The sequence below is a fragment of the Galendromus occidentalis genome, unplaced genomic scaffold (assembly GCF_000255335.2).
Source record: "Galendromus occidentalis unplaced genomic scaffold, Mocc_1.1 scf7180000075391, whole genome shotgun sequence".
Classification (NCBI taxonomy): Eukaryota; Metazoa; Arthropoda; class Arachnida; order Mesostigmata; family Phytoseiidae; genus Galendromus; species Galendromus occidentalis.
Genome location: NW_003803381.1, coordinates 279,741 through 305,097, shown reverse-complemented (window position 1 = coordinate 305,097; position 25,357 = coordinate 279,741). Strand labels below are relative to the sequence as shown.

The following is a 25,357-nucleotide window of genomic DNA, read 5'->3' as shown; positions in this document are numbered from 1 at the left end:
AGGGGATCGAACTTTCGGTGTATCCTCGATGTCTCTCACCGTCTGCAGAAGATTCCTCTTCCGCCTTCGTTTCGAGTTCCCCCGCTTCTCTGAGCCGTCGATTCCTATCAATGGAAAGGGATCATTCCCATCGGAAGTTTTTAGGCGGTCGTTTCATTCGAGCTCAAGTGAGCGATTCTTCCCGTTGATGACCGTCGATCCTACCTGAAGCAGGTTGCGGCCGCGAGGGCGGAGGCGTCGTTTCTTGTCGATCCATTGTAAAATGAACGTGATGATTGCAGATGCCGCATGTGAACTCGAGTCTCGTAGGATTCGCGACGTATTTCTCTTGCTGATCTAGTTGTCGCTTCTGGAATCTGAAGGTAGATTGCTGTTGCGGAAACGCTTCCAAGACTGGGGATTCGACGATCGTCGCAGACCATCTTCAATGTATACGTCTGTATGAGCCAGGTTTCTTCCGAGTACTTGGTGAGCATCCATGGTCTGGTGGTCCGTTTCCGGCGGAGCCTCGCCATCTTGCCCTTCGAGATTAGTTTGCGTCGCGAGGTCTTTGCGGAGACATCATCTGGCGCCCACATTGTTCCGCAACGCTCACAGATCGCACTTTTGGGGAACATGCTCCCTGAAGCTCCTGGAAGTTATTGACAGCCTGTTAATTTAATGAAGCCATGCACATCTTGGCGTCGCGACGGAAATTTAGCGTCAGGAACCCCGCATCTTCGAACGATCGCAGTTCAATGTTAGATAATGATCATGATATGATCTCATAGTACATACCGTATTCCCGATGTCGAATCATGTTCGCCTCCCTCAAGTATGTCGAGGCGGCGGTGCTGCTTGTCGAGCGTATTTCCGAAGCGATCCGCGCGAGATATCTCGCTCTAGCCTCGACACACTCATCCCGATCCAGCTTCGCGTGGAGTTTCTCTTCGCGAACTCTCAGTACATCCATGTCGGTGCTCGAGATGATGTCTATAAATTCACAAACGCACAGCAAACATACCGAGATTAACGTGGAGCAAAAGGTCGAAGAGACCTATATCGATTTCGGGCGCGCTATTGGTGGTCCTTCGTTCCCGCGATTCTCGAGTAGCCCAGTTGGGAGTTAAGGACTGAGCTTTTGACCGCAGAGAAACTCTTCAGGAACATCAGAAATGAGTCCACCCTTGCCACGAGCATTTAGTGATAATAATGATAATATGTGTTATATACGGATAGCATATGGAGGCTGGAACGCTATTATGCGAAGAGTTCAGTGATAGGATTTGATTTGCATCGCTTCAACAAGGCCACCCTCAGATCAGTCGTTCCGTGGCTTTCATCTCCTTGGGGTCGGCCACATAAGGAACACGACACGACGCCTTGTTCAGCTGCAGAATGCATTCTGATTCTGTCTCATAACATGATCTTCAGAGGAGCTGTCTAATCTCCCTATGAGTCTGTAGGAAGAAGTACTGGGAAAACTTAGAGAATCTAGTGCTCAATGAAGCCGCTCTCAGGCTAACCCGGGAAAGAAACGTGGTTCCCCACGGGATTCCGAAGATGGGACTGTAAAATAAGCCTTGGAATGCTCAGGGAAACACCGCCTGTGGGGTACTTCTCGGCAGTCCGTTCGACCTGCACCGTCCGAGAGCGATTCTCTATCAGCCCCCGAACTCCGCATACATTCAATCTAGCGGCGTGATGCGATGCGAGGGATGCTCCTAGTTCTACCGATCGATGTCGTCGCAACAAGCCTTTACATGGGTAGTGTCTTCTCAGAATGAAATTTGATTCTCGAAGCCAGTCGGGACTCGAGCAGCTTGCAGTTCGAACGTGGTACCTCGCAAGAAAATCTCCGATCCGCGCAAACTTAAGATTGACGCACGCCGAATGGGCGGCGGGCATTCAGGGAGACTAGAAGTTCGGGCTCGAGAATCAGAAAAACGCCGGACCGAGTCGCGATAATCGGGGGACGAGGAAGAACCTCAGAGTGCAGCGAACTCACCATAGGGCTCCCATTGTTTATGTTCATACGCGATATGAGCCGGTCCGTTGAGATTTGTGGAGAGGGCCGATTCGATTGAATCACGGACGAAGGGAGAAACACAACAAGAGACTCGTGGTACGCTCCGACGGTCCATGGGGTATCCATGCCTGTCGACCTACTCGCCTCCCTGGGCTCAGGAATTCGATTTTCTCTTTGAATCATGCATCGCTGGGAGTCCATGACTTCGGTGTGAGATTCCAGGGGTCCTCGGATGCCCTTATGATCTTGGGATCTTTCTGTAGCGTGCGCGTGATGTGATACCTTCCGGTACCACATTCTGGCGGTCAACAGAGTGGCGTTACAATGGGGAGCTGTTCCATCTGCAGCATCGAACTTGTTGTTGTTGTGTTGTCAGCAAGTTGGCGTGGAAATTTGAAATACTTCGTGCAACTCGCTCAATGGAGGACGAGGAAAGTCCACGGAAATCACTGCCAATCTTGAACGTGAGCGAGAGGCCGACGAGGAACCGCAAGCGAAACTCGCGGTTCTTCAACGACGATGAGGACACATCCTGGATGAACCGTTCGCCCCGGAAAAGAGGTGCCCAGTTCACCGTCACACCGCCGGGAACGCCGAAATACAACATACATTCTTCGAAACGTGAGGAGAAAACGACACTCCAAGAGAAAGCGATCGGCCACATTCCTCCTGCCGGCCCGCTGGTCAAAACGAAACAACGGATTAGTTCACTCCGGGGACCGGACCGATCTGTGTTGAGTGCTGCGAGTTCGAAGCTAAAGAATTTCCTCAAATTACCGAAAGCTCACAAATGGGTGATGTACGAGTTCTTCTACAGTAACATCGACGACTGCCTCTTCAATCAGGAAAACGAGTTCAGTAGTTATCTCAAACAAAGCTTCCCATTCCTAAAAACAAGAAATCTTACGCGTACCGAATGGTCACGCATTCGTCGCTTCATGGGAAAACCACGGAGGTGTTCAGCGGCGTTTTTCGACGAGGAAGTTCGCGCGCTCCACGAGAAGAGGGAGCTCATAAGACATTTACAACAACGACTCATCGACAAATTGGAACATGTGGAACATTTACCTCCGGAAATACCCCTTTCCTTGGTGATCGGAACCAAAGTCATGGCCTATGTACATGAGAAAGATGGTCTATTCGTCGGGACCATCGACGCAGTCGACACACAGAGTGCCACTTATCGTATATCCTTTGATAGGCCCGAAGTGGGTATAGTCACCTGTCCTGATTTTGAAGTGCTCAGTCTTCAACGCGTTGAACGAATGCCAATCGAATACTTCATCCAGCGACCTCGAATGCAACCAGCTCCCCGAACCTTCTTCCCATCATCTCTGAAAAATGACGGAGATCCCTTGCTTTCCTCGTCAATCAGCGATTCCCGATTCGGGAGTGGTTTCCCGCTAGAGTTTTTGTCGCTGGTGGTTACGCTGACCCGGGTACTGAGTGACAAGAAACGTAAAATCGAGAAACTCAAAGAAATGAACTACTTGGCCGAAAGGAGCGTACTCAACAAAAACCTCGTATCCGTGCCCTTTAAGAAGAGATACGCTATGATCCTGTTGGATCTTTCTCAATTGAATCACGATCTCGAGGAATGTCTCGAGGGCATACACAAATATTCGGAGGAAATGCAGCCAGACCAGGATCACTCTCTGCTCTCACATCCGCTTGCGCTGAAGGCACGTGCAACGAGCGAAGCGAAGAACACAGTGGCTCTCAACAACGGCGACCCGCCGATGGTAGCGAACGAAGCTCACCTCGACCTAATCCAGAACTTGATGATTATTCTGCTACAAGTGAAAACGGCAACGGAGAAAAAGCAAGCGACCTTCGAACTGCGTTCCCTCAAAGAAGCAATTAAAGACCTCCAGAGCAAAGTCAGCCCGAGTTCAATGATCGTTTACGAAAATGAAGTCGAAGTTCATCTGGTGCACATACAACATCTACTCACTAAGAAAGCCGAGGAGAATCTCCGAGCTCGGATGGAGAATATCGTTGAAGACAAGAAATAGGTACGAATCCAGATGATGATCGATCCCATCCGTAATCTACGACAAATAAAGGTTTCTGATAAATAATGCGCCGTATTTGATGTTCTTTGTCCGGGGGGCCGCAGGGCAGGTCCATTGCGAGAGCGGGTAGCTGAGCAGAAGCGGGCAATAATAATGTGTACACATCATCTGAGAGAGATCCAGAGGACTAATATAGGTACTCGGAATTCTCGTAGACTCCTCATTATTGTCATCATTTTCCTCAGAGCGACGACTACCTCGAGTCTCAATTCTCCCCCGGCCCATCATTTGAGAACCATTCAACACAGACGGAAAACCATTGGATCATGCCAGCGGAGGCCGAATCCGAAGGAGAATCCATCCCCGTCGAGGAAGGCACCTGCTGTCGAAGCGATCAGTCAATCAGCATCTTTGCTTGAAGGCACTTGCACTCGAGAGTGAGTCCTGACCAGAATGCTGTCAGATCCGAATTTTGCGTTTCCTACCATTCGATAGTCTGACGATAAAGACTCATAAACGTGTGTATCTTACATTCTAGGGAAACTTTTGGTGACGGTTTCACCGAAAACCTCGTCGACTTCGCGTCGTTGAGAATATGTGAAAGCAGCGGAGTCAAACCTCTGATCGCTCCTCCGAAGCTGAATCATCAGACGAAAGCCTTCCTTAATCATCGAGCGGATTCTGAAACGAGACCAGAAGTTCGGTAAGCTAACTAGTCCTGCACCTCCCATCGGCTTCCTGTCAGATGGATCGAGAATCTGAGATCTCGACTCAATCATTGTCTTCCAGGCAAAATTTGAGTTGCTCCGCGCAGGCAAACTGCTCAGTCCTGCCTTCTGCTTCGGCCATGCCGGCGGATGACGTCACTGTTGAAGAACTAGCGGGATATTTGGACGAGCTGCTGCATCTTCCGAAGAAGATGTCCCAAATGGCTGAGATGATGTACACGTAACACGGAAGAGACCTGCATCGCGTATAGAATCGAACCAATAAACAAAATTATTGAAGTCTGTCCCGGAGCTGTGTGGGGAATGTTGCATCGGTCGCTACGGAGATCCCTCACAGCATGCAGACTGTCAATGTATGGATTGGAGTGGAACGCGATGAGTGCGTCTAGCGGCATCGGTATACGTATGCGTTGGTTCCATCTTCATTTGGTGTCTCGAACGGATTGTTTATTTATGGTAAAAATGATGAGATCCGAGAGGCCGGAACTCCTCATCGATCCACCCCTCATAATGTATATATACATGCATACATACTCATGAAACGACGCTGTTTTAAGTGGAAGGGATGAGGTCGATGAACTTCGGTGGAGCCACTGGAATCTTTTATTGTGTGTTGGTATGGAATAAATGGGTTCCCCCGTCGAAACGGTCTCGCTCGTGCTTAGTTCTGTTTGTTTTCGGGTCACAGCTGTCGCTGCGGGGGACCTCGGTCAGTTTCGGACAGCACCCATCTAGCATCCAGGGCCGTCACATTCGGAAGTGCCGTTTGCCGGACTCGTTCCTGGTCAAATTCTCGACACATCGCGATCGGGACGACTTCGAGTTGTGCGGGGGCGAACGTCTAAGAACGAGCTGACAGGAGCTGATGGCGCACACAATACAGGCTTTCTACGAGAGATATTCTCCCGGAGAAGAGATCGTCCGGGGCACCTATGCGAGAAATAAAGTTAGCAATATCGGCACCAGACCAAGCTTTTGGAAGCCCTATATCGGAGCATGCAGTACAGAAGATGAATCTCGAGGACCAGTGCTTTCAACTTTTATTATGAACAATCGAACTCGATCCGGACTAGTCGGTGGGGTTCGTACCGGCGCGTCACGCCGTGGACTTGAGATGAGCGATGTTGTCAGCTGACAGAATGGGCCCAATGAATCATTGACACGATCGCAGGTCGAAAAATTCCCTCATTCGCAGGTGTAGCTCTCAAAATCGGAGTCTTCGCTCCTCTGGTAGATAATATATTAACAGATTTCAATAGATCAAAGCTTGTAACCTCTTCTGGTCGTGCTCTAAGCCCCCTTCAGAGCAAGGCTAGAGAAGCCGGTGACTCGGAAATCAGCTCGGAGAGCTTATGTACACACGATAAGTTTTTCCGCGAAAACTGATCGACATCACGGCAAACAGGATTTAAATTCATCGGCACTCAGGCATATGTATATATATATATAGAATAAAAATAAATATAAGGAAAAAGAGTCCAGCGACAGATTTTCGAAAATCTGAGCTAAGATCACCTCCATGTTGTAACCCGGTGCCGGTTCTCGAGACTCCATCCGTATTTCTTCGCCGGGACTCACCGCGTGGGTAGCGGTCGAATCCCGGTCTCCGTCCACGAGATGAGACTCCGAAATCCATGTCTTGTCTGCTCGCGAGGGCCGAGGCAGAAAACCCTCTCAATGTTCGATAGAATCTCTCAAAAGATCCCCTGCACGCGCCCAGTGCACAGAGCGTCACACTCCGTCGCCCACCAGTTATGTGTCGCTTCGAAGAGAGGTGATCTCAGATGAGGAGCATCTATAATTTTGATTCAAACGCATTTGCGCGTTTGAATCGAGCGACGATCGAGGTTCCGCATCGCCGCTCGTCGACTTGAATCAGACATTCTGCGCCACAGATCTTGATCGGTACGACTCTCCGAAACTGGTGAGTTTTCAAGGGAAAATCTTCTCGATGGAGCCAACGAAGGAAGACATTGAGGAATCTCTTGGTGGCTACTCCGGCAGCCCTCCCGGAGCGAGACAGCACTCCGATGGCAGACTTATGGGTTCGGCGATCGCGGGGGAAATGGACCCGGCGATGCTAATAACGAAGGTAAAGCTGTTTCAATGGTCTCGATCAAATTGAGCACGCCAGCTGCTCGCAACTTGTTGAAATGGCAACGTTTGTGAGTAATTAACTGATGTCCTCGTTTGCAGCTAGAATGAGAAAGCAATCCGGATCTTAGAGAGGATACTCTAGACTCCGGCCGACGGAGCGATGGGGCAGCTTAGTTAGAAACAGTGGCGTACACAGGATTTTTCTTGGGGGGGGGGCTAGATCGGGTCTCGGCATGGGGCTGAAATGCAGTATGGCGTTCCGCTCCTGTGCTACCGCATGACGAAGGGATCATCTGTAAGGGAGCTGTAGCCCCTCAAGCCCCCCTTCCCCCCTGCGTACGCCCCTGCTCAGAAAGACTGCATTCCTCGTATCCCAGCTCACCTGTAATCACATAGGTCACATTTGAAGGGACGCTCATCCGAATGCCGTTTGAGGTGCTGCTGCAAATTGGAACTCTGCGACGATGTGTAGTCGCACACATTGCACTTGAAAGGTCTTTCTCCTGTATGGACTCGCATGTGCGTCTTCAACCACGATGGCCAAGAGGTCGTGTAATCACATTGATCACATCTGAATCAAGGCTTAAGCATCATTGAAGAACTATGAGCATTCGATTCTGACTTTCCCTCCGCATTCCCGATGTTTCCCACGACTGACTGAGAGTTCTCTGAGCTTGAAGACTGTGAGCGCATTGAACGAGCTCGAGGGACAAGGGAGAAGGAGCTCGATTCCGGATGGCCGACGATCAGTATCATAGTTGCCGAGGCAGAAAGGTTCTCGGATCAAAGTTTTCGCCAACGACTGATCTTCGATCAGCTCCCGGACGTTTCATTCGCATCGCGATCTACGTCTTCGGAGACGCTCGCGTCACGAGGTGCTGTCGCCTGTTCGCTGTCGAAGGCAGTATCGGGCCACGAACGGAATCTGCTGCATTCCGATGGCAGAGGATAAGGCGATCAAAAAACTTCAAGATGCAGCGTAACCCGTTTAATGCGACCACCGTCCAAAGAGACCACCTGACTTAAACCTGAGAGTGATCGGACCACACGTCGGAGGGACCGACTCGATTCGTTCCCATGCTGGACGACCTGCTCAATGGGACCACCTGAATTATCGGACCGCTTTTTTTGTGTACCGCGGCTGGTCCTATCAGACAAGTTTCACTGTATATCATTTGCATCTCTAATCAGGCAAACGAAGCTAGAATGGTTGAATGGCCGCCTACCTGCCTGCCTGACTGACTGACAGACTGACTGACGAGGAAGGGAACCTCATCGGAAATGTTTACACAACAGTCTCGCTCCGGATGGATGGAACGAACGAGCAAGCGCTAGGCATATTACTTTCCGCTCGTTCGAAATAAGCAAACCCCGGCCTCAATAAACCCGGCTCTCGGCTCAAAAAGTTCCTCAGTGTTTCCATCCCAGCCGACACAAGCGTCGTCGCAAGAACTATATTCGAGGGAATCGAAGCAACAGTGGTTCGCACTGGCCTTCGACCGACCATTCCGGTCTCTTATATACCGAAAGGGCCTTCCAAAGATCCGCAGTAATCCCCAAGATCTGCGGATCCCGGATCCGCGGATAGGGGTGTCAAGCGGCTGCGGAGATGATAATCCAGACAATCTCATATGCCAATGTATATGGATGAACACATCTATGTGAATATTTGGCAAATCCAGTCGATTCAAGCCGCGAGATTCTGAAAAATTCTGCGCACCGGATCCGGAAGGCCTAATCCCGAATTCCTGACCAGCTGCGAAAAGTGCATTCTAGCCTGTTCCCGGAAGCTCTTGTGGAGCTATGCGACATGCGATAAGGCAGAGCTATGATCGGTCTTTGAACCAGATATTTTGTCTTACCTGTACAAGATCTTCCCCGATCCACAAATTCTACCAGACCTGGATGCGCGGACTTCTGCTCTGTGGACTTGGTAATGAAGGCCTGAAACACGGAAATCGGAACCCCTTATTGCACAGCGCCGAACGCTCATCACAGTGCCGAGAGCAACCTCAAGCTCGGAACCATCGGAGAATTCGCGGAAAGCTCCTAGCGGGCAGTCGACGCGACTTCCAACCCGAAGCGTTCCGTTGGGTGAGTCAAGTTAGTCAGAAGATGAAGTGCTTTTATTAGGATGAGAGTACGATACAGAAAGAGGATTCTCGAGCTTCGGGAATTCGCTCAGCAGTTGGCGATGCATGCGAGCTGATGCGACGGGTGACGGCTCTCTGAAATGGGAACTTCTGATTAGTCGACTCTCGGTTCGATAGGACGTGACAACGCGACAGAGACCCGACGGGATACATGCAGTCCTGCTTTCATCTTTCTCTTTCGGAAAAGGTTCTCGAGCTATCCTGTGCTCTGAACGGGTGTTCGCGAAGAAATTATAAGATGCTCACGAATCTGCTATCCCAAGTTCTATTCATTCGGATCAAAATTTCGCTCGGGAACCCGCAACGTCATGTTCATTCTCCTTAGAACAATTGTTTCCCAGATGCCGCGGTATACCGGGCGAGAAAGATAATATGCATTGTGCTGTCGCAAACAGAGCATAGATCATTGACGGTCTCCGCATACGTCCGATGTGAGCATGCGTATGACTCTATACTATGCCTCCATTAAATCCCGTCGTGAATCTGTCGCCGAATTTCGCCAAAGAGCTAATCCCCGTCTCCCTCGGCATCGCTGAAAACGGCATTCGCGAAGAAGATCTCCTTGTGGACCTGCTCGAAATCGAGGAGATGAGCATGTGACCGTCTTCATCACTCCAGCCCGGGAACACCAATTATAACCGCGGTGATGAAACATACCAGCGCGCGTCTTTATTGCATCCGGATGACAGTGTTGGCGGAGATTCGTTCGAAGAAGGCATCGTCGGGGCGGAAAATTACTCTTCGAATTCCGCTGATCTCGACTATTGGATCGCAAGCTAGGGCCACCGCGAAGAATAGTTATCGAGACGGACCGCAAGGCTCCAGCAAGTATCCTCAATCCTTGCGAGTCCTCGGATAGTCTCAAGACGCTCACTCCGAACCAATTCACACGTTCTCAACGGTGAGGGGCGTGACTGTGGTACAAAGTCATACGCCGAGACAGTTGGTCTCATGGAAATCGCAAACTACTCTTTCAATGCGCATCCCGTCGTTCGGGCCACCGAACAATTCGGGGACCTCCACCGCCGCGGAAACGCGCCTGCCCGTTTGAGGGTGGTAGTACGCCTCGAGAATGGTCGAAGGACAACCTATGAGTGATGAGCGAGTGATAACTCCCCATTCCCACGACTGGAAAATCTCACCAACCGAGTCCAAAGCCACGACTGAACGACGAACATTGGTGCGCGCTCAAGATCGTCCACAGCGCTCGCTCGAGGAGACCACACTGCACCAATCGACATGGAAGAAACATGTGCCCGGGAAAAGTCGTATTTCTTGAGAGTACTGCGACGACTCGCTCGCTTTCTTCACGCTCGACTCGTCTGCAACGACAGCAACTTGTCTGACCGAGGGAGGCTGCAGCATAAATGGCGAATAAATTTACTATTCGATAAACATTCCCCGACCGACCGAGACTGAATTATGTAAACATCGGGTAAGAGCGAATGGCGTTCGGTGACGGGGAGCTCTTTAGGCGAGCTGCTGCGCGGCGGCTGTCATCGCTTTTTCTCGAAGCTCGATCTGCCGCGAATTTGCACCCATTTGTAGCCGGAGGAGGAGATCGAGGAAAAGCGGGCGGCACGATGACTCCCGGCAACATTTCGCACGAACCTGATGTAGGTCGCTGTAGCCTGTCGTACATCGGGAGGTGTTGTTGGGCGGAGTCGGGCGAAAGCTTGAGACTTTGAGACCTAAACCCTTACATGCTGACAGACTTATACAATGAATCGGAAACCGAATATTTTTGTGCATAATCCCGCCGCAGCTCGAGTGGTTTTTCCGTGCAAGATTCAATTAAGCATGACTGCCACCTTACATACTTTGACGAACCTGTCTAAGAGAAGAGCTAGAGAGTAGACGAGGGCGACTCTTATTCGTTGGTCACTTCGCTTCCAGCGCTCCTGATCGACACCGCACACGGCGGTTCAGGTTTCATTCCATGGACTTCATTCCAGGTGACCCGAGCCCTCGCTCCCTCAGAATGCCGAGGCAGGACCAGCACGCTTTCGGAACGCCGGCAGCTGGAGGTCTCAGGTAGCGGGGCTCCTTCACCAAGTCAGACTCGCGTGAGATGCTGTATCCCGAAAACCAATCAGGGAACTCCGCAGATCCCGCGCCATCGAAGTCTCTCTCACGAATCGAGCGTACATTTCAGATCACTTATCGGGGAAAATACCCGACAGCCGATTCCAAGCTACCGTTTGCGGTTGGATCGACTGTCCATCCGCGAGTAAATCTAGTGGAGTCGAGTCATCTAGTGACTTGTCTCCCGAAAGCCTCGCATCACGCTTCGCTTGCAACGTGCGATATCCGCAGCATGTCCACGCAGGCCTGTAGCGAAGATCTTGCTGCTTGAAGGGCCCTCAAACTCCGAGGAGAGGTGCCTCCTCGAAGGAGATCTCCACTGGTCGCTCCCTTGGTCCCAGCTTGCAACGGCGAATCCTCAAGCGAGCCATCGAACCAGAAAGGAGTGATTGAGCAACATAAGTCACAAGACACCATCAAAAGGGATCCTCCAGGGATACCAGGAGAATCGAAAGAAAATGTGGCCTATGCGGGACCTTCGCGCCCCCGCCGGGGCCGCCGTATGAGATTGCGGAGTCTTGAGCATGCATTCCGTACTTTACCGCTACACCTCTTCTGGACCTAATATTCACATCTACATTCTTTTCTCTATCATCATCGTCCTCGCTACGCCTGCTCAGGAGTCATGAGTAGGGATGTAAATTTTCGCGGAAATTTCCGGCTACTCCCCATAGAGTTTCAATGAAGGCCGCGACTTTCCGCGAATTTGGCGGACATTTTCCGCGAAAAATTTACATCCCTAGTCATGAGTTATTACCCGACGCTCGACCGAGCGGGAACCTTATGAACCGAAGCCAGAATCTGAGAGATGCTTCCTAAAGATGCTTCCTGAAGAAGGAGCTGTGAGAAAAAAAGTCGCTCAGAACATGGGCTGGATGCGTTTATTACACTTCTCTGGAATCTGTACTTGATTATAGACGAGCTCGGAACACAGAGAGCTCCAACCCCGATCAAATAGCAATCAAGTCCTTTCCAGAGATGTGCAAATTGTAGCTAACTAGGTTCACACTATAGTTTAGACGAAGTTTAGATCGAACGCAGATTTGGGCTTACTTGAATATCAGTATACGATAACTAGATCTCGAGGAGGCGATAGCCGATAAGTTATCTGGCTTCCAGCATGGAATAAGAATGTACTGTACGTGGTATCAAGCTGAATGAGCTCTCGAGGTGCTGGACCCCTAGCCGCTACTCCGGGCTATGCTTTGAATGTAATGGCTCCTGATCTACAAATGATAGGAGTGGGGACATTCAGAGGATCGCTATTTACATCATATTGTCCTCCGTATCGTCGCCATCGTAATCCATAACGGTGATTTCGTCTTCGTCTCGATTTCTTTTCCGCCCTCGGCCCTGATATTGTTTGCTCGGTTGGCGACCACCAACCATTGGTGGTGCCTCTTCGCCCTGCAGCAGCGCGGACCTGGGGAGAAAGCGATTCCTCTTTGAATCAAGTCTTCTGATCGTGATCAGAAGAGGAGCTGCGTCAACAGCTCTCCTGAATCTCAGATATATGCTCGAAACACTGTCCCATAAAGTCGGAACTTACCGGTAGAGGCGGTGAGGCTCCCAATCATCGAACTTGCTGACGGGTAACCTGGCCGGGATACTCTTTTCGAGATATGTACAGACAACTCTGCGATCCTGTTTCATCAATTTGTTCACAAAATCGAGGAGTAGCTCCAAGAATGCTAGATTCGGAGGATGCGTTAGTTGATTATATTCATTTTCCAGGGGGTTCGCTGCCAGTTGGATACCGCGACGATGGAAGGCCGCTATGGCCTCCCGGTTCTTGACATTGTCTAGGCCGAAGCTTAAAGCGAATCGTTTCGCTAGCTCTTTGAGATTTCCGAACTGCTCGGAGCTCCGCTCGATGCAGTGATTCCGGTCGTGATCGAGCTCTCTGAAGAGCGAGAAAAGAGCTTCGACCATGGTGTTGGCACAAATAACCTTATTGATCTCCCGAGCTTTGCCGAGAGTGGCTTTTATGATATCGCCGTAATCGTTGTAGAAGCGCATGTAGTTCCTGAACACTAGCTGGAGATGAGGGATCTCAATTATATTGTAAATGCTCAACTTGCAATAAGCAGCGAGGAATTTGCGTCGCTTGTGGAGGTTTTCGATTTTCTGCTGTTCATCGATGGCGTCGTCTTGATCGTCAACGAAGACCCATTTCTCAACGAATCTTTTGAGATCTTCGATCATCATGTCTGACGGCTCGTAGTAGAGCGAGTCTTGTCCTACGACCACTTTGAATTCCCGACAGAAAAATACTAGCATGTCGCAAATGCGCATGAAAGCCTCCTCGCTCAGGTTGCTGTCCATCAGCAAGGTTGATAGGCACATCATGTAGTCGTGGACGCGATCGCGCAAGGTCACGAGAGTCACTGCACCGTGATGTCCGGCACCGTCGTTGAAAGTTTTCATGTCCCATATCAGTGAACTCTCGCAAGCTGAAAGCGCATATCGGACGCCTTCCACAGGTAAGTGGGTCTGCTGGCTAACGTAGGCTTTGACCCAGGGCTCCCACAAGAGGTTCCAAATGTTCCAAGGACCGAGGTTGTGGACATCGTGGAACAGGGCAAGTTTCTTCAAAGCGTTGTTTATGCGGAAGACGGTCTCATCGTCAGGGGTATCGTCGGCGGCGTATTGGTGGAAATCCGTGAGCGTCAATTGATAGCTGTGGAAAAGTACGACATCAGCGCTGATATTCCTCATTGCTCGGAATTAAGGGAAAAAGCCCAGGAACTCACTTATTTCTCAAGCCGTCGATTAGAGTAGCCCTGCTGACGCTGCATTTTGATTGGATAGCCAGGGTTTCATTGCAGAGCGCTTCGTAGGTCTTCGCGCAAGCAATCAGGGCGTCATCATGAACGTGCATGTCGACGATACGATTCATCACACTCAGCAATTGGTCGAGCGATCGATCCTGTCGCGATGTCGTGTAGATCTCTAGGTCGAAATACTGGGGCAGCACGAGCAGGTTGGCGACTTTGTCAACGTCCGCGACATACTTGTTCAGTATGGCTGGCAGAGTTTGAATGAAATGTTCGGTGAGTTTCGTGCGGTCGTCTTGAACTTGTTTGAGTTCTTTGGCTGTGAGTTGACGTCTGCTGCTACCCCTTCCCACAGGCGGTTCCCCGGTGGCTGACTGTTTTACGGCGCAGACCATGAGCTCTATCAGGGTGGTTTCTTGTTTGTCCTCGAATGCGTCTTCCGGATCTTCTGGCTCCTCAAGCAGGAGATCGGTATAACACTCCCAGTCCTTGACCATTGGATTGCTGTCGATCAGACTGTCGCCGATGTAGGCACCTTGGAGAAGACCAGTCGACAATAAGCGGAGAAAGCGAAAATTTGTTCCCAGCGGAAAACACCCCCTGTGAGAATTCGACTCACCGTGCTCATGGAGTTCACTCTCGATGAAGAACAGAACCATGTCTCTGAGGGCGCTTGTATGTCGCGACATCCTCTTCCCACGTTTGGTCTTGATCACTGTCCTGTCGTCGGGTTGGAACAATCGCTCGTTCAGGAATTCGCCCGCGGCTTGGGCGACCGCGCGATGGGACGAATAAACCAACTCATACACGTGTTCGCAGTCTTTATCCGTCAGCACCTATCCCCGTTAGGCGGAAGAGGGAGATTTAGAGAAAATTACGATTCCCGCTCGTGGCATGATCCGGGCGGAGCCAGGCTTCCATGCCCGAGCGGCGAAATCTCGGAGATATTCTTGATCTAGATCCGAATGAGCTTTGGTTCACCTGTTCGTGATAACGATGGATATAGATTATCAGTTTCACAGCTTGAACGCTGACGTCGAACTCCTTGTCCAAGGTCATTTCAACGATGCGTTCTTTGAACTTCGTGGAGAAGAGTTCCATTTTCGTGCAGAGATCGTTGTTTGCGTAAAGTGGCAATAGCGCCTGGAGACACTTGAGACGGACTTCGTCGACTTTATCGTGAAGTGTCCAGCCGAGATATTTAAGGTAGGAGTCATCGAGAAATTGTTGGTGGAATTTCTTCATCCAGTTTCCGATTTCTACCATGCAGATGCATCGGATTTCTGGTAGCATGTCTCGGTATCGATGAACGAAGACGGATTTGAAGAGATACGTGAGCATGTTTTTGATGTCCTCGTTATTCTCTTCGAGTTCCCGTCTTCTCGTGAGGAGCATTTGCAATCGTTCGGAGTTGTGGTCACGTGTTCGCGCCCACTCGTTATCGTACTGTCTTTGGGTATTATCGAGATTGATCGATAGATTCAGAGCAACATCGACTAGAGCAGTCATTAGCTTCATGGCAGCCAATGTCGCCGTGTGACGGAACGCTCGTACCTGAGGAAGACATAGTCAAGGTATTCGATGAGGTGTGAATGTTCCTCGATTCCTGTCGTACATGACACATCCAAGAGAGAGGTCATGATTCGAGAGGTTGACAAAGATGACTCACTTGAGAATCCGAGAGCCCAGTGAGGAGCGTGATTATATTGTCCATCATGTAAGAGTCGTAAATTATCGAATACTGGCAGCTCTTCACCAGTTGATGGACGAAGTCACAAAAATGGTGCCGAAACTTCTTCCACTGTGGGCCGGGCATGATCAAGGGATAATCTCCCGAATCTTCGTCGAATTCCTCCGTCATCCGCCGTATGATTTGAGGGTGATCCATGGTTCGCTGCATGTCCGCTACGGAAGAGGAAGAAAGCCCTGATCAAGCACGGTGACTGTACGGGCGTGACATCGATAGGGACGCAGCGTCCAATCACCAACGCAATATTCGGATACTGACGGTTGCTCCTACTCACGGGTGATTTGACTTTTGCAGCCGGCGCTCCGTATGAAGAATTGCATCAAGTCTCGGATCCCCTCTTCCCGGTTTACTTTGTAGTTTATGATCCAATCATCGACCATGTAAGTGATGTTCGTCTTCCCTCTCAAGAGAACATCGAAAATACATCTCGGATTTACATCGGGAGGGTATTTGTCCTCCATCCTTTCTTCGGGCATAGGGATTTCTCCAATCATGTGAGCATGAGCCGTCGCTGCACCTCTTCCTCTGCCTCTACCCCGTCCGCGACCTCGACCTCTACCGCGGCCTCGACCTCTACCTCGTCCTCGACCACGTCCACGTCCCCTGCCGGTCCCTTGCGAGGAGCCATACGACACCGTTGGCCCGTATGAGACATCGTCGTCGTTTGAATCCTCCTCGTTGAAGAAGTCGTCCTCCAACAACGAGCCGCCTTCACGCTCTTGATTCCCAGTAGGAGTAGACTCCTCCGCGTAACGATCGCGGTTCGCGTTTCGGAGAATCATTGTGTGTAGCTGCAAAAAAGAGACCTATGAGTTTCTCCGGGGCATTTCGAGAATGCCGCGCGGCATGAGCGCCGTCGGACACTTGACGCCCTAGCCGACTCCCTGTCAGAAACCCACTCGCTAGAAGAGCGGAGGAACTCCTTGAAATTCGAAAGCTTCGCGAGCGCGGCAAGGGCTCAGTCATCAACCCGCTCGGCTACCAGAATTTCGGGTGCAGCTACGGGAAGGCTCATCGCGAGGGGAGTTACGCGCATCGATCGTCAAGCATCATCGTATAGTTCTGCTAGACATTAGACATCAGACGAACTGATAGATTAAACTGAAGCGGTTGCTCGGATACGAAGTTAATTGAACACTCCTCAGATCATCAACGCGCCGGCTTTCAGTAGGAGCAGAAAGTCATTCGGGGATTCCTAGTCCCACATGGCTGAACGTAAGGCTGAAAGATCATTCTTTCCTTTGCGGAGCGAAAACTCCGACTGATCTCTTTCGAATGCGTCTCCGAGCAGAAACTTGCCTTGCGGAGAACTCTACTCCGTCAGTCGCGGGCGCAGTGGAACTCGTCCTCCGAGAAGCTGTCGGACCCGACAATTATGGAGAAACAGGAGTTTAAACTTGAGAATGAGACGCTCCGCGTTCATGAGCGTTCTTCTCCACCTTACTAGTTAATTTTTGAAAATATCGTATCGGTTGCGGGTCTGCCATACGACGGAACGAACACAACAACAACCACCCATCAAAGCTGTCGTCTGCTGCTGTTAGGAAACAGCACCTCGGAACTTGGAATCCTCCTTCGGGGAGAGAGAGGCCGCCTCCTGCCGCGCCGGAGCGCGACATTCGCCCGCCAGGCAAGATGGCGGCAGACACCGAGGTGTGTGAACTGTGAATCATCGGAAACCTGCCGATGTCTGCCGGCTGCCGGCAGGCATTTTTCCGAACTCCGGTCATTACAAGGCGGACGGCGCTGAAGTCTGCTCCGCACTGCCCTTAGCCCTCAGCTCGTCAGCTTGGCGCTGCTGTAAGCCCGGCGCGGCTCTAAGACTCTGCGAATATCCGACATGGGAAACCTGGAAATTATCGGACTTTTGTCCAAAGAGCCTCTCATCAGTGATCAAGACCGAGGATCCTCGGAATGAGAGACCCGAAATCCATCGGGTCTATTTTCAATCCTCAGCATAGAGCTCTCCTTTAGGAGAGTACAGTCCGAGAATCCCCGGAATGAGAGACCCAGAGATTATCCTTCTTCAATCTACAGAGCATGGGGCTCTCGGGAAAAAAACTCCCGGAATTCTCGGAATGTTCTCCCCACCCCCTTCCGGTGGGAGAGCGAGACGGGTGGTGTCGATGATCTGTGCTGATAATTTGGGCGCGATCACGCGGTCCCTTCCTCCGGTTTTTGATCCTGTTCCCACACCGTGATTCTGTGGAATCCGAGTGTCATCCCGTGAGATCACGGTGTCTTCCCGTGAGATAACGCTGTGGCGATAGGATCAAAAACCAGAGGATGGGACCGCCCGGTCGCTCTCGAACTATAAGCACGGATCATCTACCATTTTCAATCGCCCATCGACCGATTCCGTTTTCGAGCGGTTCCGCCCCGCGTTTTTCTTTTGCGCACTTTTCACAGACTCAACGTTCGTACGGAACCGAGTCTTATGTCCAGAGTAGATGAGTCATTGATGAGAGCGCCGTTTGACCGCAAAGAAAGATGGCGGACTTCCTGAGGGGCCGCTAGATCAGCGCGTCGGCGTTGCCGGCGCCAATTTTCGGCGTGGCCTATACAGCGCCGCCAACTACCATGCTGAAATTTGAAACACTTACATTAGGCTTGAAAGCCAAACGCGGGATCGCTCAGAGCCTGGGCAAAGCTCCATGTCCAGAAAGTGCGACGCGCGATATGGAAAGCCAGTAAGCGGCATCTTCTCCAGTCACTGCGATCGGCCCACGTGGCTGGTAGTTCCTTTCAACTTGTTGGCAATATGGAGGAAGATCTGGGCTCGTAAGGCTTGACATCGCGCTATGACAGAGAGACTCAGATGGTCGTCTGAACCGGTGGCGGTCGCGTTCTCCGGCAGTATGCAAAATCCACTTCGCAAGCTTCGTGAAGACGATAAGTTCGCTCGCCTCCGCGCTCCCATATGATGTCGAAAGAGCCCCCGCTGCGCTTGCTGGAGAGATGTCGCCGGAACTTCAAGCGCTTCTCTTCCGGTTCTGAGACAATTACGTAGGTCTTGCGTCTCAGCGCGGTGACCGCCTCGCTCCTCTTTTCCCCTCATCGCTTTTGAGCGTGTACGAGCGAACTCCCTGGCTTCGCGTCATTGACGCCAGCTCTCTCGGCCTGCACTCGACTGTTCGTGCAGTCTTACCGATTATTATTGTCGATGCCCCGATTCTTGATCAGTCGCTTGTTCAACAGATCAACAAATGCTATTATCTTGTCGAATTATAATACAGCGAAAGGCAGAGGAGGAAAACTGTCTGAATATTCAGATTTATTAGATATATACGGTACATCCACAGTCTCGCCTCCGCTCGAGACCGCTCTCTGTTAATTGCACTATTCTTGGGGGGTGGAAATCTCTCTACCCTTCCCGCCTCCGAGGAGGATATAAAACCCGATTATAAAGCTAAGCGGCCCGGCGGACACGCACCGACTCCGGTATCCTAAACTCCAAAAGCATTCTGGCTCAATCGGCGGCATTGAAATCTGGGCCGATGATCCGATGTCGACCTATTGCAAGTCTGGGAGCATTCCTCAACCACTCCATTCGGCGACCTGCTTGAATTTACCCCATCCGTGGAAACACTTCTTGAAACGGCGACTCTCCTTTCCTTTTAATGTGAGCTTCAGCTTGCGAGGCTGCTCGGGGTTTTTCGCGCGCATACTCTGGACGTAGACCTGGAAGAGAGCATAAAGTCACAAATTTTCCCTTGTTTCCGAGTCAGATTCGGGACATACCGTCGTTCCACTTGGGATTTGAACTGACCTGTGCACTCTTGAGGGCGAGTTTGATCTCGACTTCGGAGCACTTCGACCCCACCCATATGAAAACGTCCTCGCCTTCATCGAGGATCATAATGTCTTCATCGGCAAGATCATCCTGGCAGAAATCGATGCATTTTTCAGTCACCGAGAAGTAGCCCTTGTCATTGGAGCACCGGAAGAGTCGTAAATGGCTCATGAAGCTGGCGTCCTGCCGAAAGAAAAGTTGGGAGTTACATCCCCTCCTTTCGTCAGACCTGGATCAAATCGTTATCGGTCGGCGAAGTCTCTGTCGGACACCTACCGTGAAGTAATCCTTCCGGCCTCCGAGCGCGACCCAGAAGAAATTATCGGGTTCGTCGCCTTCGTTTAGATGACTGATCCCATAGTTGGCGCTTCCGCACAGTTTGGGTGCGATTTCATTGGCTGTGTCGATGAGATCAGGCGGGGCTTTTTTTCCCATCCATACATAGAGAACTCCCGCGTCTTCATTGTTGAAGGGAACTCTCAGGATGTAGCAGAATGCTGAATTCAAATTCTCGGCCGAGGCTTCTATTTGAATGCAGCGGGTGAATATTGGTGAGCCGTTCGCCCTGATGTGATATAGCGCATTAAGAGGCTTGGACTTGTCTTTTCGGCTTCCAGTGTGAATGACGAAATTCTTCCGAAAGTGTGCCAGAAATCTGTCGGTCTCTTGTTGCTGATATGTTCGCTGTACGTCTAGCTTGTCACCGAATAGTTGCTCGAAGCGACGGTGTAACGAGAATGTGAAGGTCAGCCACCCCATGTTCGAGGCGTCTCTTCCTTGCCAGAAGTACACAACGCACTTGAAGTCCTCATCTGCATCCTCATCACACACGCTGTCAGGATGGTCGTCTGAACCGGTGGCAGTGGCGTTCTCCGGCAGGATCCAATATCTACACATGAACACGTAGCAATCCTGAGAATAAAAATGACCGAATTCCTCCTCGGGAAGTTTGACGAACTTCTTCCCTTCGAGCACAAAGCACTCCATGACGTCCAAGTCTTCGTTGATCGTCTCCATGAACTTCTCTGTCTCTTCCGCAGTGGGAAGTATTTGACGAGGACTGAAGAGTGCCGCGAGGTCGACTTTAGTTTCTTGAGTCGTCATCCATTTCTTCAGGTCCGCGCCGGTTCGAGCAACTGAAGTGGCTGTCCTAGTGAAGTCGACTGCGATCACGTCATCCCAGCCAACAAACTTCGATTTGAAGACCATCGGCTCGTTCCTGGAAATAGGATGCTGTCAGGTCATGCTGCCCTGACTTGTCATTGAGGACTCCCTGTCAAGAATTCCCTTCCCAATGAACTCACCCTTCGAGAGTCCTCACAAGGGTCACGTGCTGAGGTCTTGGCATCATGCCGAGCAATTCTTGTCCAAGTTTCATTGAGGCAGATTTGACCAGCTTTGTGGATTTTTTTCCCCACCATATATACACGTCGGTGAAACAATCCAGGATGTAGACTTTTTCCGTTTCTAGGAGTTCTTTGACAAGTTTGCCCTCTTTCAATTCAACTTGAGGTAGTTCGAGGTAACCAGGTCGCAGGTGGACCTGATACAGTCTTGGGTCCTTGGGCTTCCAATCGGCGGGAACTCTATTCTTCGGTATGACGATATGTTTCAACTCCTCTTCATTTTCGTGCTTGACTCCAAGAAGGGACCAGAAGTCGACTGGTTCTTTGCCCTGATGCATGTCAAATATCTCTGCATTATCTTTTCGCTCAATTTTGTTGATTTTTTCTGCTAGCAGTCGACCTTTCTGCGAAACAGTGCACTTGGAGTTGCGGCCACTCCAGACGAAAATTTTAAGTCCGCCATCTAGCACGAAGACGTGACTGCTATCAAGACTCTCTACACAAGGCTCCACGTTCTCCACGTGTACCGCGGCATGGTTCGCAGAAATTCGATACAGTTTCGTGGCATATTCCTGAAAGGGAGTCTTCCGGTCACCGCACAGAAAATTCTCTGCGTTCTGATCGATTCCCGACGATAGGCTGATTTCGATTCTCATTGTTTGAATCTAGGTAACTCACAATTTCCTCGACGGAATATAAACCGGACTGTGTGCGTCCTCCTGTCAAGTATTCGACACCTTCTGGGAAGAATTCAAGGAATTCGTCTGATTCATCACCTTGCTCGTTGCGCACGGTCCGACAACGGGCCCCCAGAAAATTGCGCAGATTCACGGCATGTATCGCCGAGCAAGCTTGCTTATCCAGCTGTGGACCCACTCCTGAATTAGTTCCCTCAGACAGATAAGATGGATGTATCATGCAGAGATTCAGACTCGTCAAAGTCGGAAATTCGACCTACAGCGCACTCCCTGCCGATCCAATAGTGGATTTTCCACGCGAGATTCTGAGCCTCGTCAAGATAAGTGAGCATCACAATATAGCAATCGCCTTCGAAGAACTTTCCGATATAGTCGTCATCCAGAGGCACAGGCAGCAAATTATCGATTTCCCAGACGAAAACGCCCGGCATCTGGCCCACGTCTTCTTCAAATAATTCGCTGTAATCGATCGGAGGTTTCTCGAGGGCATCTTCCCAATTTTTCGGTCTGAAATAAGGTGCTCGTTTATAGCTCCTCTGAGTGATTGGGGTCGATGAAAATTTTAGCAGTCTGAGCTGCCTCACGGAGTTGGAGGGAAACACCCCTTCATGGAGCTCACTTCAAAGAGATGGGGGTGTCTGGCTGTGATCCATTGACATTTTTCCGAGTCGCCAATTCTTTCATCCCTTTCAGAACTTTTTCGGTGTCGTCCGTTTCTTCGTCGCAGCCTCTCCGACGGCGCAGACGCTGTTTCCGAGCGATGGGGTCCTTCGTCGGGGCTTGATGGAAAACGAATGAATTTCAGCATGAATTAAAGAATCCGAAAACGAGTAGTGAGCAATCCTTGGAACTCCAGAGCAAGCCTGATCCCTTACCGAGGGGAGGTAGCTGCGCGGGAAGTTGAGCACCAGCTAAGCGCATCTGTGTCTGGAGAGAGAAATCGATGTTGTAGTATTCAGCGGATCCATTGAATGTTTGTTGAGGCTTCGGCGGCATCATGAGATCCGGGTTGTTCGATAAATCCAGGACTTCGAGATCAGTGAGAAGATGGATGGCTTCAGGAACCGTAATCAATCTATTATTGGCAAGAACGAGCTTCTTCAGTCGACCACATCTGAAATAGAACTAATTGAATGAGAATCCCGCAGTATAGGAGAGAGAGCTTCGCCGAACGGAACACATACGTGCGTAAACTACGAGCCTTTACCTCACGACCCCCTCGGGAATCATTTCGAGGTTGTTATTGGCGGCTTGGAAGACCTGGAGGTTGTGCAGTTTTCCGATGCCCGACGGAATTCCGTCGAAGTCGATGCGATTGTCATTTACATACAGACGCCGCAGCTGACTACACTTGCAGAGAGAGCTGGGGAGAGCCACGAGTTTGTTTCTCGACACGTTCAGGGTCTCTAGCAACTTCCAAGAATCTGTATTGGAAATTTCCGGCATGGAATTATTTCATTTCTGCATTCGAGGCCTGGCATGGATATTCTCGGAGCGTTTCGTCCACCCACCGCCGATTTCCGGGGAGAGCTCCGTTATGCAGTTATCGCTGAGGTTCAGTCGGCGGAGCGTTTTGAGTGCGTACAGCATATCGGGTACGCGGGGTAAGTTATTAGATGAAAAATCGATATCTGGGAATGCAAGCCGGGAAATCAGACCCCTAAAGCTTCTCTCACGAACGTCATAACTGGACTGCGAGTGAGATTGGAAGAATCCATTGAGATGGCGCGACAATCCAATGGGAGGCTCGTTTTGTTCCCCTAGAGGATTCCACAGCAATCGGCGTATCGCGCTTCAAAGCGAGATCTGTACGCAGGGCCTTTCTCCGCAGCTGAGATCTCTCGGGATTCGTCCCCCCGAGCGCTGAATCTAGATACTAAAGCGACCGATTCCTGAATGTGTATGGGTGACGAACCTGATAGAAGGCTTGTCATGTCCAAGGCCAGAGGGGTATTCGTTAATGTGCGAGCAGCGTTCCCGACGTGCAAGGTCCTCAATGATGTCAGTGCATGAAGTTGTTTCAACTGATAGTTTCCAAGCTTCGGGCTGTCATTGAGGAGCAGCGTTTCCAAGAATACCAATCTCCGCATTTGTGGAGGAAGTGTTTCTGCAAGGGAGATTGAGCTTCTGTCGACTGCCTATGTAATTGGTAAACCAGAAATCGCACCGGTCAGAGAGCAGTCCCGATGGCCCGAAGAGAACGCGAGGTGCGCTTACCTAGTTGATTGCCGCTCATATCTAGATAGACCAGATCGAGAAGATTCAAAAACAGGTGCTGCGGAATCGACTCGATCCGGTTATAAGAGAGGTTGAGAACGGTCAAGTAGACGGCTTTCTCCAAGTTCTCTGGCACTTCACGGAGATCATTGTGGCTCAAATCCTGGAACATCGGAAACAGGCTGTCAGCGCTGGGAAGATTTATTTTGGCTACGCCCGGGCTTTTCATTCCGGAACGGCGGATTTCAAGCAAGATGCTTACGAGAACTGTAAGTTCTTCCAATAAGCCCAAGTCCGGCGGTACAGATGTCAGTTTGTTGTGATGGCAGTTGAGGTATCTCAGATTTTTCATCGTCGGGATCGCTCCGAAAATTGAGCTCAGATTGTTCCTTTGCAGGTGGAGACTCTCCTGAAAACGGAGGAGGGGATCCACATTATTCTCAGACCATACAGAGAAGCCGGCAAAGTCATCGACGAGCAGTATTGCTGATATGAGGGGATTGTGCACCTACCAGCTTTTGCAGTCTTGACATCTCATCTGGGAACCCATCCAGGTTCGTTCTGTCTAAACGAAGCCATCGCAGACCCACCATTTCAGCCACAGTTCGAGGGAAGTTATCTTCCTGAAAGTTTGGTGCAAGAAACCGTCAAGAACTGCGAACCCTGCCCGTCTAAAGGGGCTTCCCGAGACGCCTCAAGTAGATCGTGGAACGAACTCAGAATGCGACTGTCATCGACTTCTCGGTGCAGCGGCTCAGGCTGTCGCGTGATAGACGATTCTCATATCACCGTAGCCGGCTGGAAATCGGCACGATCGTCCCTGACGTCCGGGGGACGGGGTACAAATAGCCCCCTCAAGAACCGGTTTCGTGTGATAGTCGGCTGATTCTCTCCGACTGGGTCTCCGGTTGCCTTAAAAGAGTCCGGGCGGAGGGAACGCGGCGAGGATCTGATTGCCTGGGAGACCAGCCAGCGATAGTCACGGAGCATTCTCCAGAGCGATTGCGACCAACCTGCAAATCATTCCGCGCGAGGTCGATTCCTCTCACAAAAGGAAGAAGTCCGGTTCGTGCTGCCGACATTAGTATTCTGTTGTTCTGCGGCCCTGTATTTTGTTGTTGCGGTTGTGGCGAGCGCAGTTGACAGACTTTTAGCGGTCCCTCAGAACTCGGCCCCTCGGATCTCTCTCTGGGGTATTGTTCGTCGTTCTCAGGTCATCATCTGAGTCCGCGCATATCAAGTCTATGTGAAAGTATTATATAGGGGGCATGAAACATGAATGTATAACTAGCGGAACGCAATGGGGGAGAGCGCGGGGACAATGATGTGGATGATCTCTGCTGGGAAAGACAAGGTAATCGGGCCATGCATTGCGAGATCCCCGACTCTGGCTATCCGTTCCCGACAATAAGGAGACTCGAACTAAGGCAGTACCCCGTGAGTGAATATCGCATCCTGTCAGTAGGGGAGCCGGGTATATTTTCCGGATCGCCTTCGCTCCACTCGGGAAAATCCGGAATATTAGCGTCAGTCAGACTCCAATCATCGGAAATACGAAAAAATCCACGGAGTCCAAATGACTCAAGACTCATTTGAGAGAATAGCGTTGGATTGCGCTTGAACAAAATTGATTCTCGAACTATTCCGACTACAAGATAGACATTTTATGATGGTTTAAGTCTAGAATATA

The 25,357-nt window shown here is 50.6% G+C and overlaps 4 protein-coding genes across 4 annotated transcripts; 1 reads left to right on the top strand and 3 right to left on the bottom strand.

Moving 5' to 3' along the window:
- Positions 1 to 2,357: 2,357 nt before the first annotated feature.
- Positions 2,358 to 4,384, top strand: LOC100907053 (protein lin-9 homolog). The gene is made up of 2 exons (XM_018641813.1): positions 2,358 to 4,023; positions 4,269 to 4,384. The coding sequence occupies exon 1, from the start codon at positions 2,428 to 2,430 to the stop codon at positions 4,021 to 4,023; it is 1,596 nt and encodes a 531-aa protein (XP_018497329.1). The 5' UTR covers positions 2,358 to 2,427; the 3' UTR covers positions 4,269 to 4,384.
- A 2,406-nt stretch (positions 4,385 to 6,790) lies between these two features.
- LOC114828555 (zinc finger protein 513) lies at positions 6,791 to 10,643 on the bottom strand. Its single transcript, XM_029113105.1, has 4 exons — positions 10,613 to 10,643; positions 8,711 to 8,792; positions 7,231 to 7,419; positions 6,791 to 6,947 (listed from the first exon to the last, which is right to left on the bottom strand). The coding sequence occupies exons 1-4, from the start codon at positions 10,641 to 10,643 to the stop codon at positions 6,791 to 6,793; spliced, it is 459 nt and encodes a 152-aa protein (XP_028968938.1).
- A 1,319-nt stretch (positions 10,644 to 11,962) lies between these two features.
- SA1 (stromal antigen) lies at positions 11,963 to 16,203 on the bottom strand. Its single transcript, XM_003737142.2, has 8 exons — positions 16,161 to 16,203; positions 15,888 to 16,079; positions 15,533 to 15,768; positions 14,845 to 15,417; positions 14,483 to 14,699; positions 13,840 to 14,398; positions 12,636 to 13,766; positions 11,963 to 12,509 (listed from the first exon to the last, which is right to left on the bottom strand). Exons 2-8 carry the CDS (start codon positions 16,072 to 16,074, stop codon positions 12,353 to 12,355), a joined length of 3,060 nt encoding a protein of 1,019 aa, XP_003737190.1. The 5' UTR covers positions 16,075 to 16,079; positions 16,161 to 16,203; the 3' UTR covers positions 11,963 to 12,352.
- Positions 16,204 to 19,030: 2,827 nt separating this feature from the next.
- On the bottom strand, positions 19,031 to 24,915 carry fliI (FLII actin remodeling protein). Its single transcript, XM_018641842.1, has 15 exons — positions 24,681 to 24,915; positions 24,180 to 24,290; positions 23,930 to 24,076; positions 23,668 to 23,830; positions 23,366 to 23,557; positions 22,962 to 23,081; positions 22,658 to 22,874; positions 22,326 to 22,564; positions 22,070 to 22,229; positions 21,711 to 21,957; positions 21,431 to 21,616; positions 20,711 to 21,324; positions 19,683 to 20,625; positions 19,383 to 19,589; positions 19,031 to 19,294 (listed from the first exon to the last, which is right to left on the bottom strand). The coding sequence occupies exons 1-15, from the start codon at positions 24,747 to 24,749 to the stop codon at positions 19,151 to 19,153; spliced, it is 3,759 nt and encodes a 1,252-aa protein (XP_018497358.1). The 5' UTR covers positions 24,750 to 24,915; the 3' UTR covers positions 19,031 to 19,150.
- Between the last annotated feature and the right edge of the window lie 442 nt (positions 24,916 to 25,357).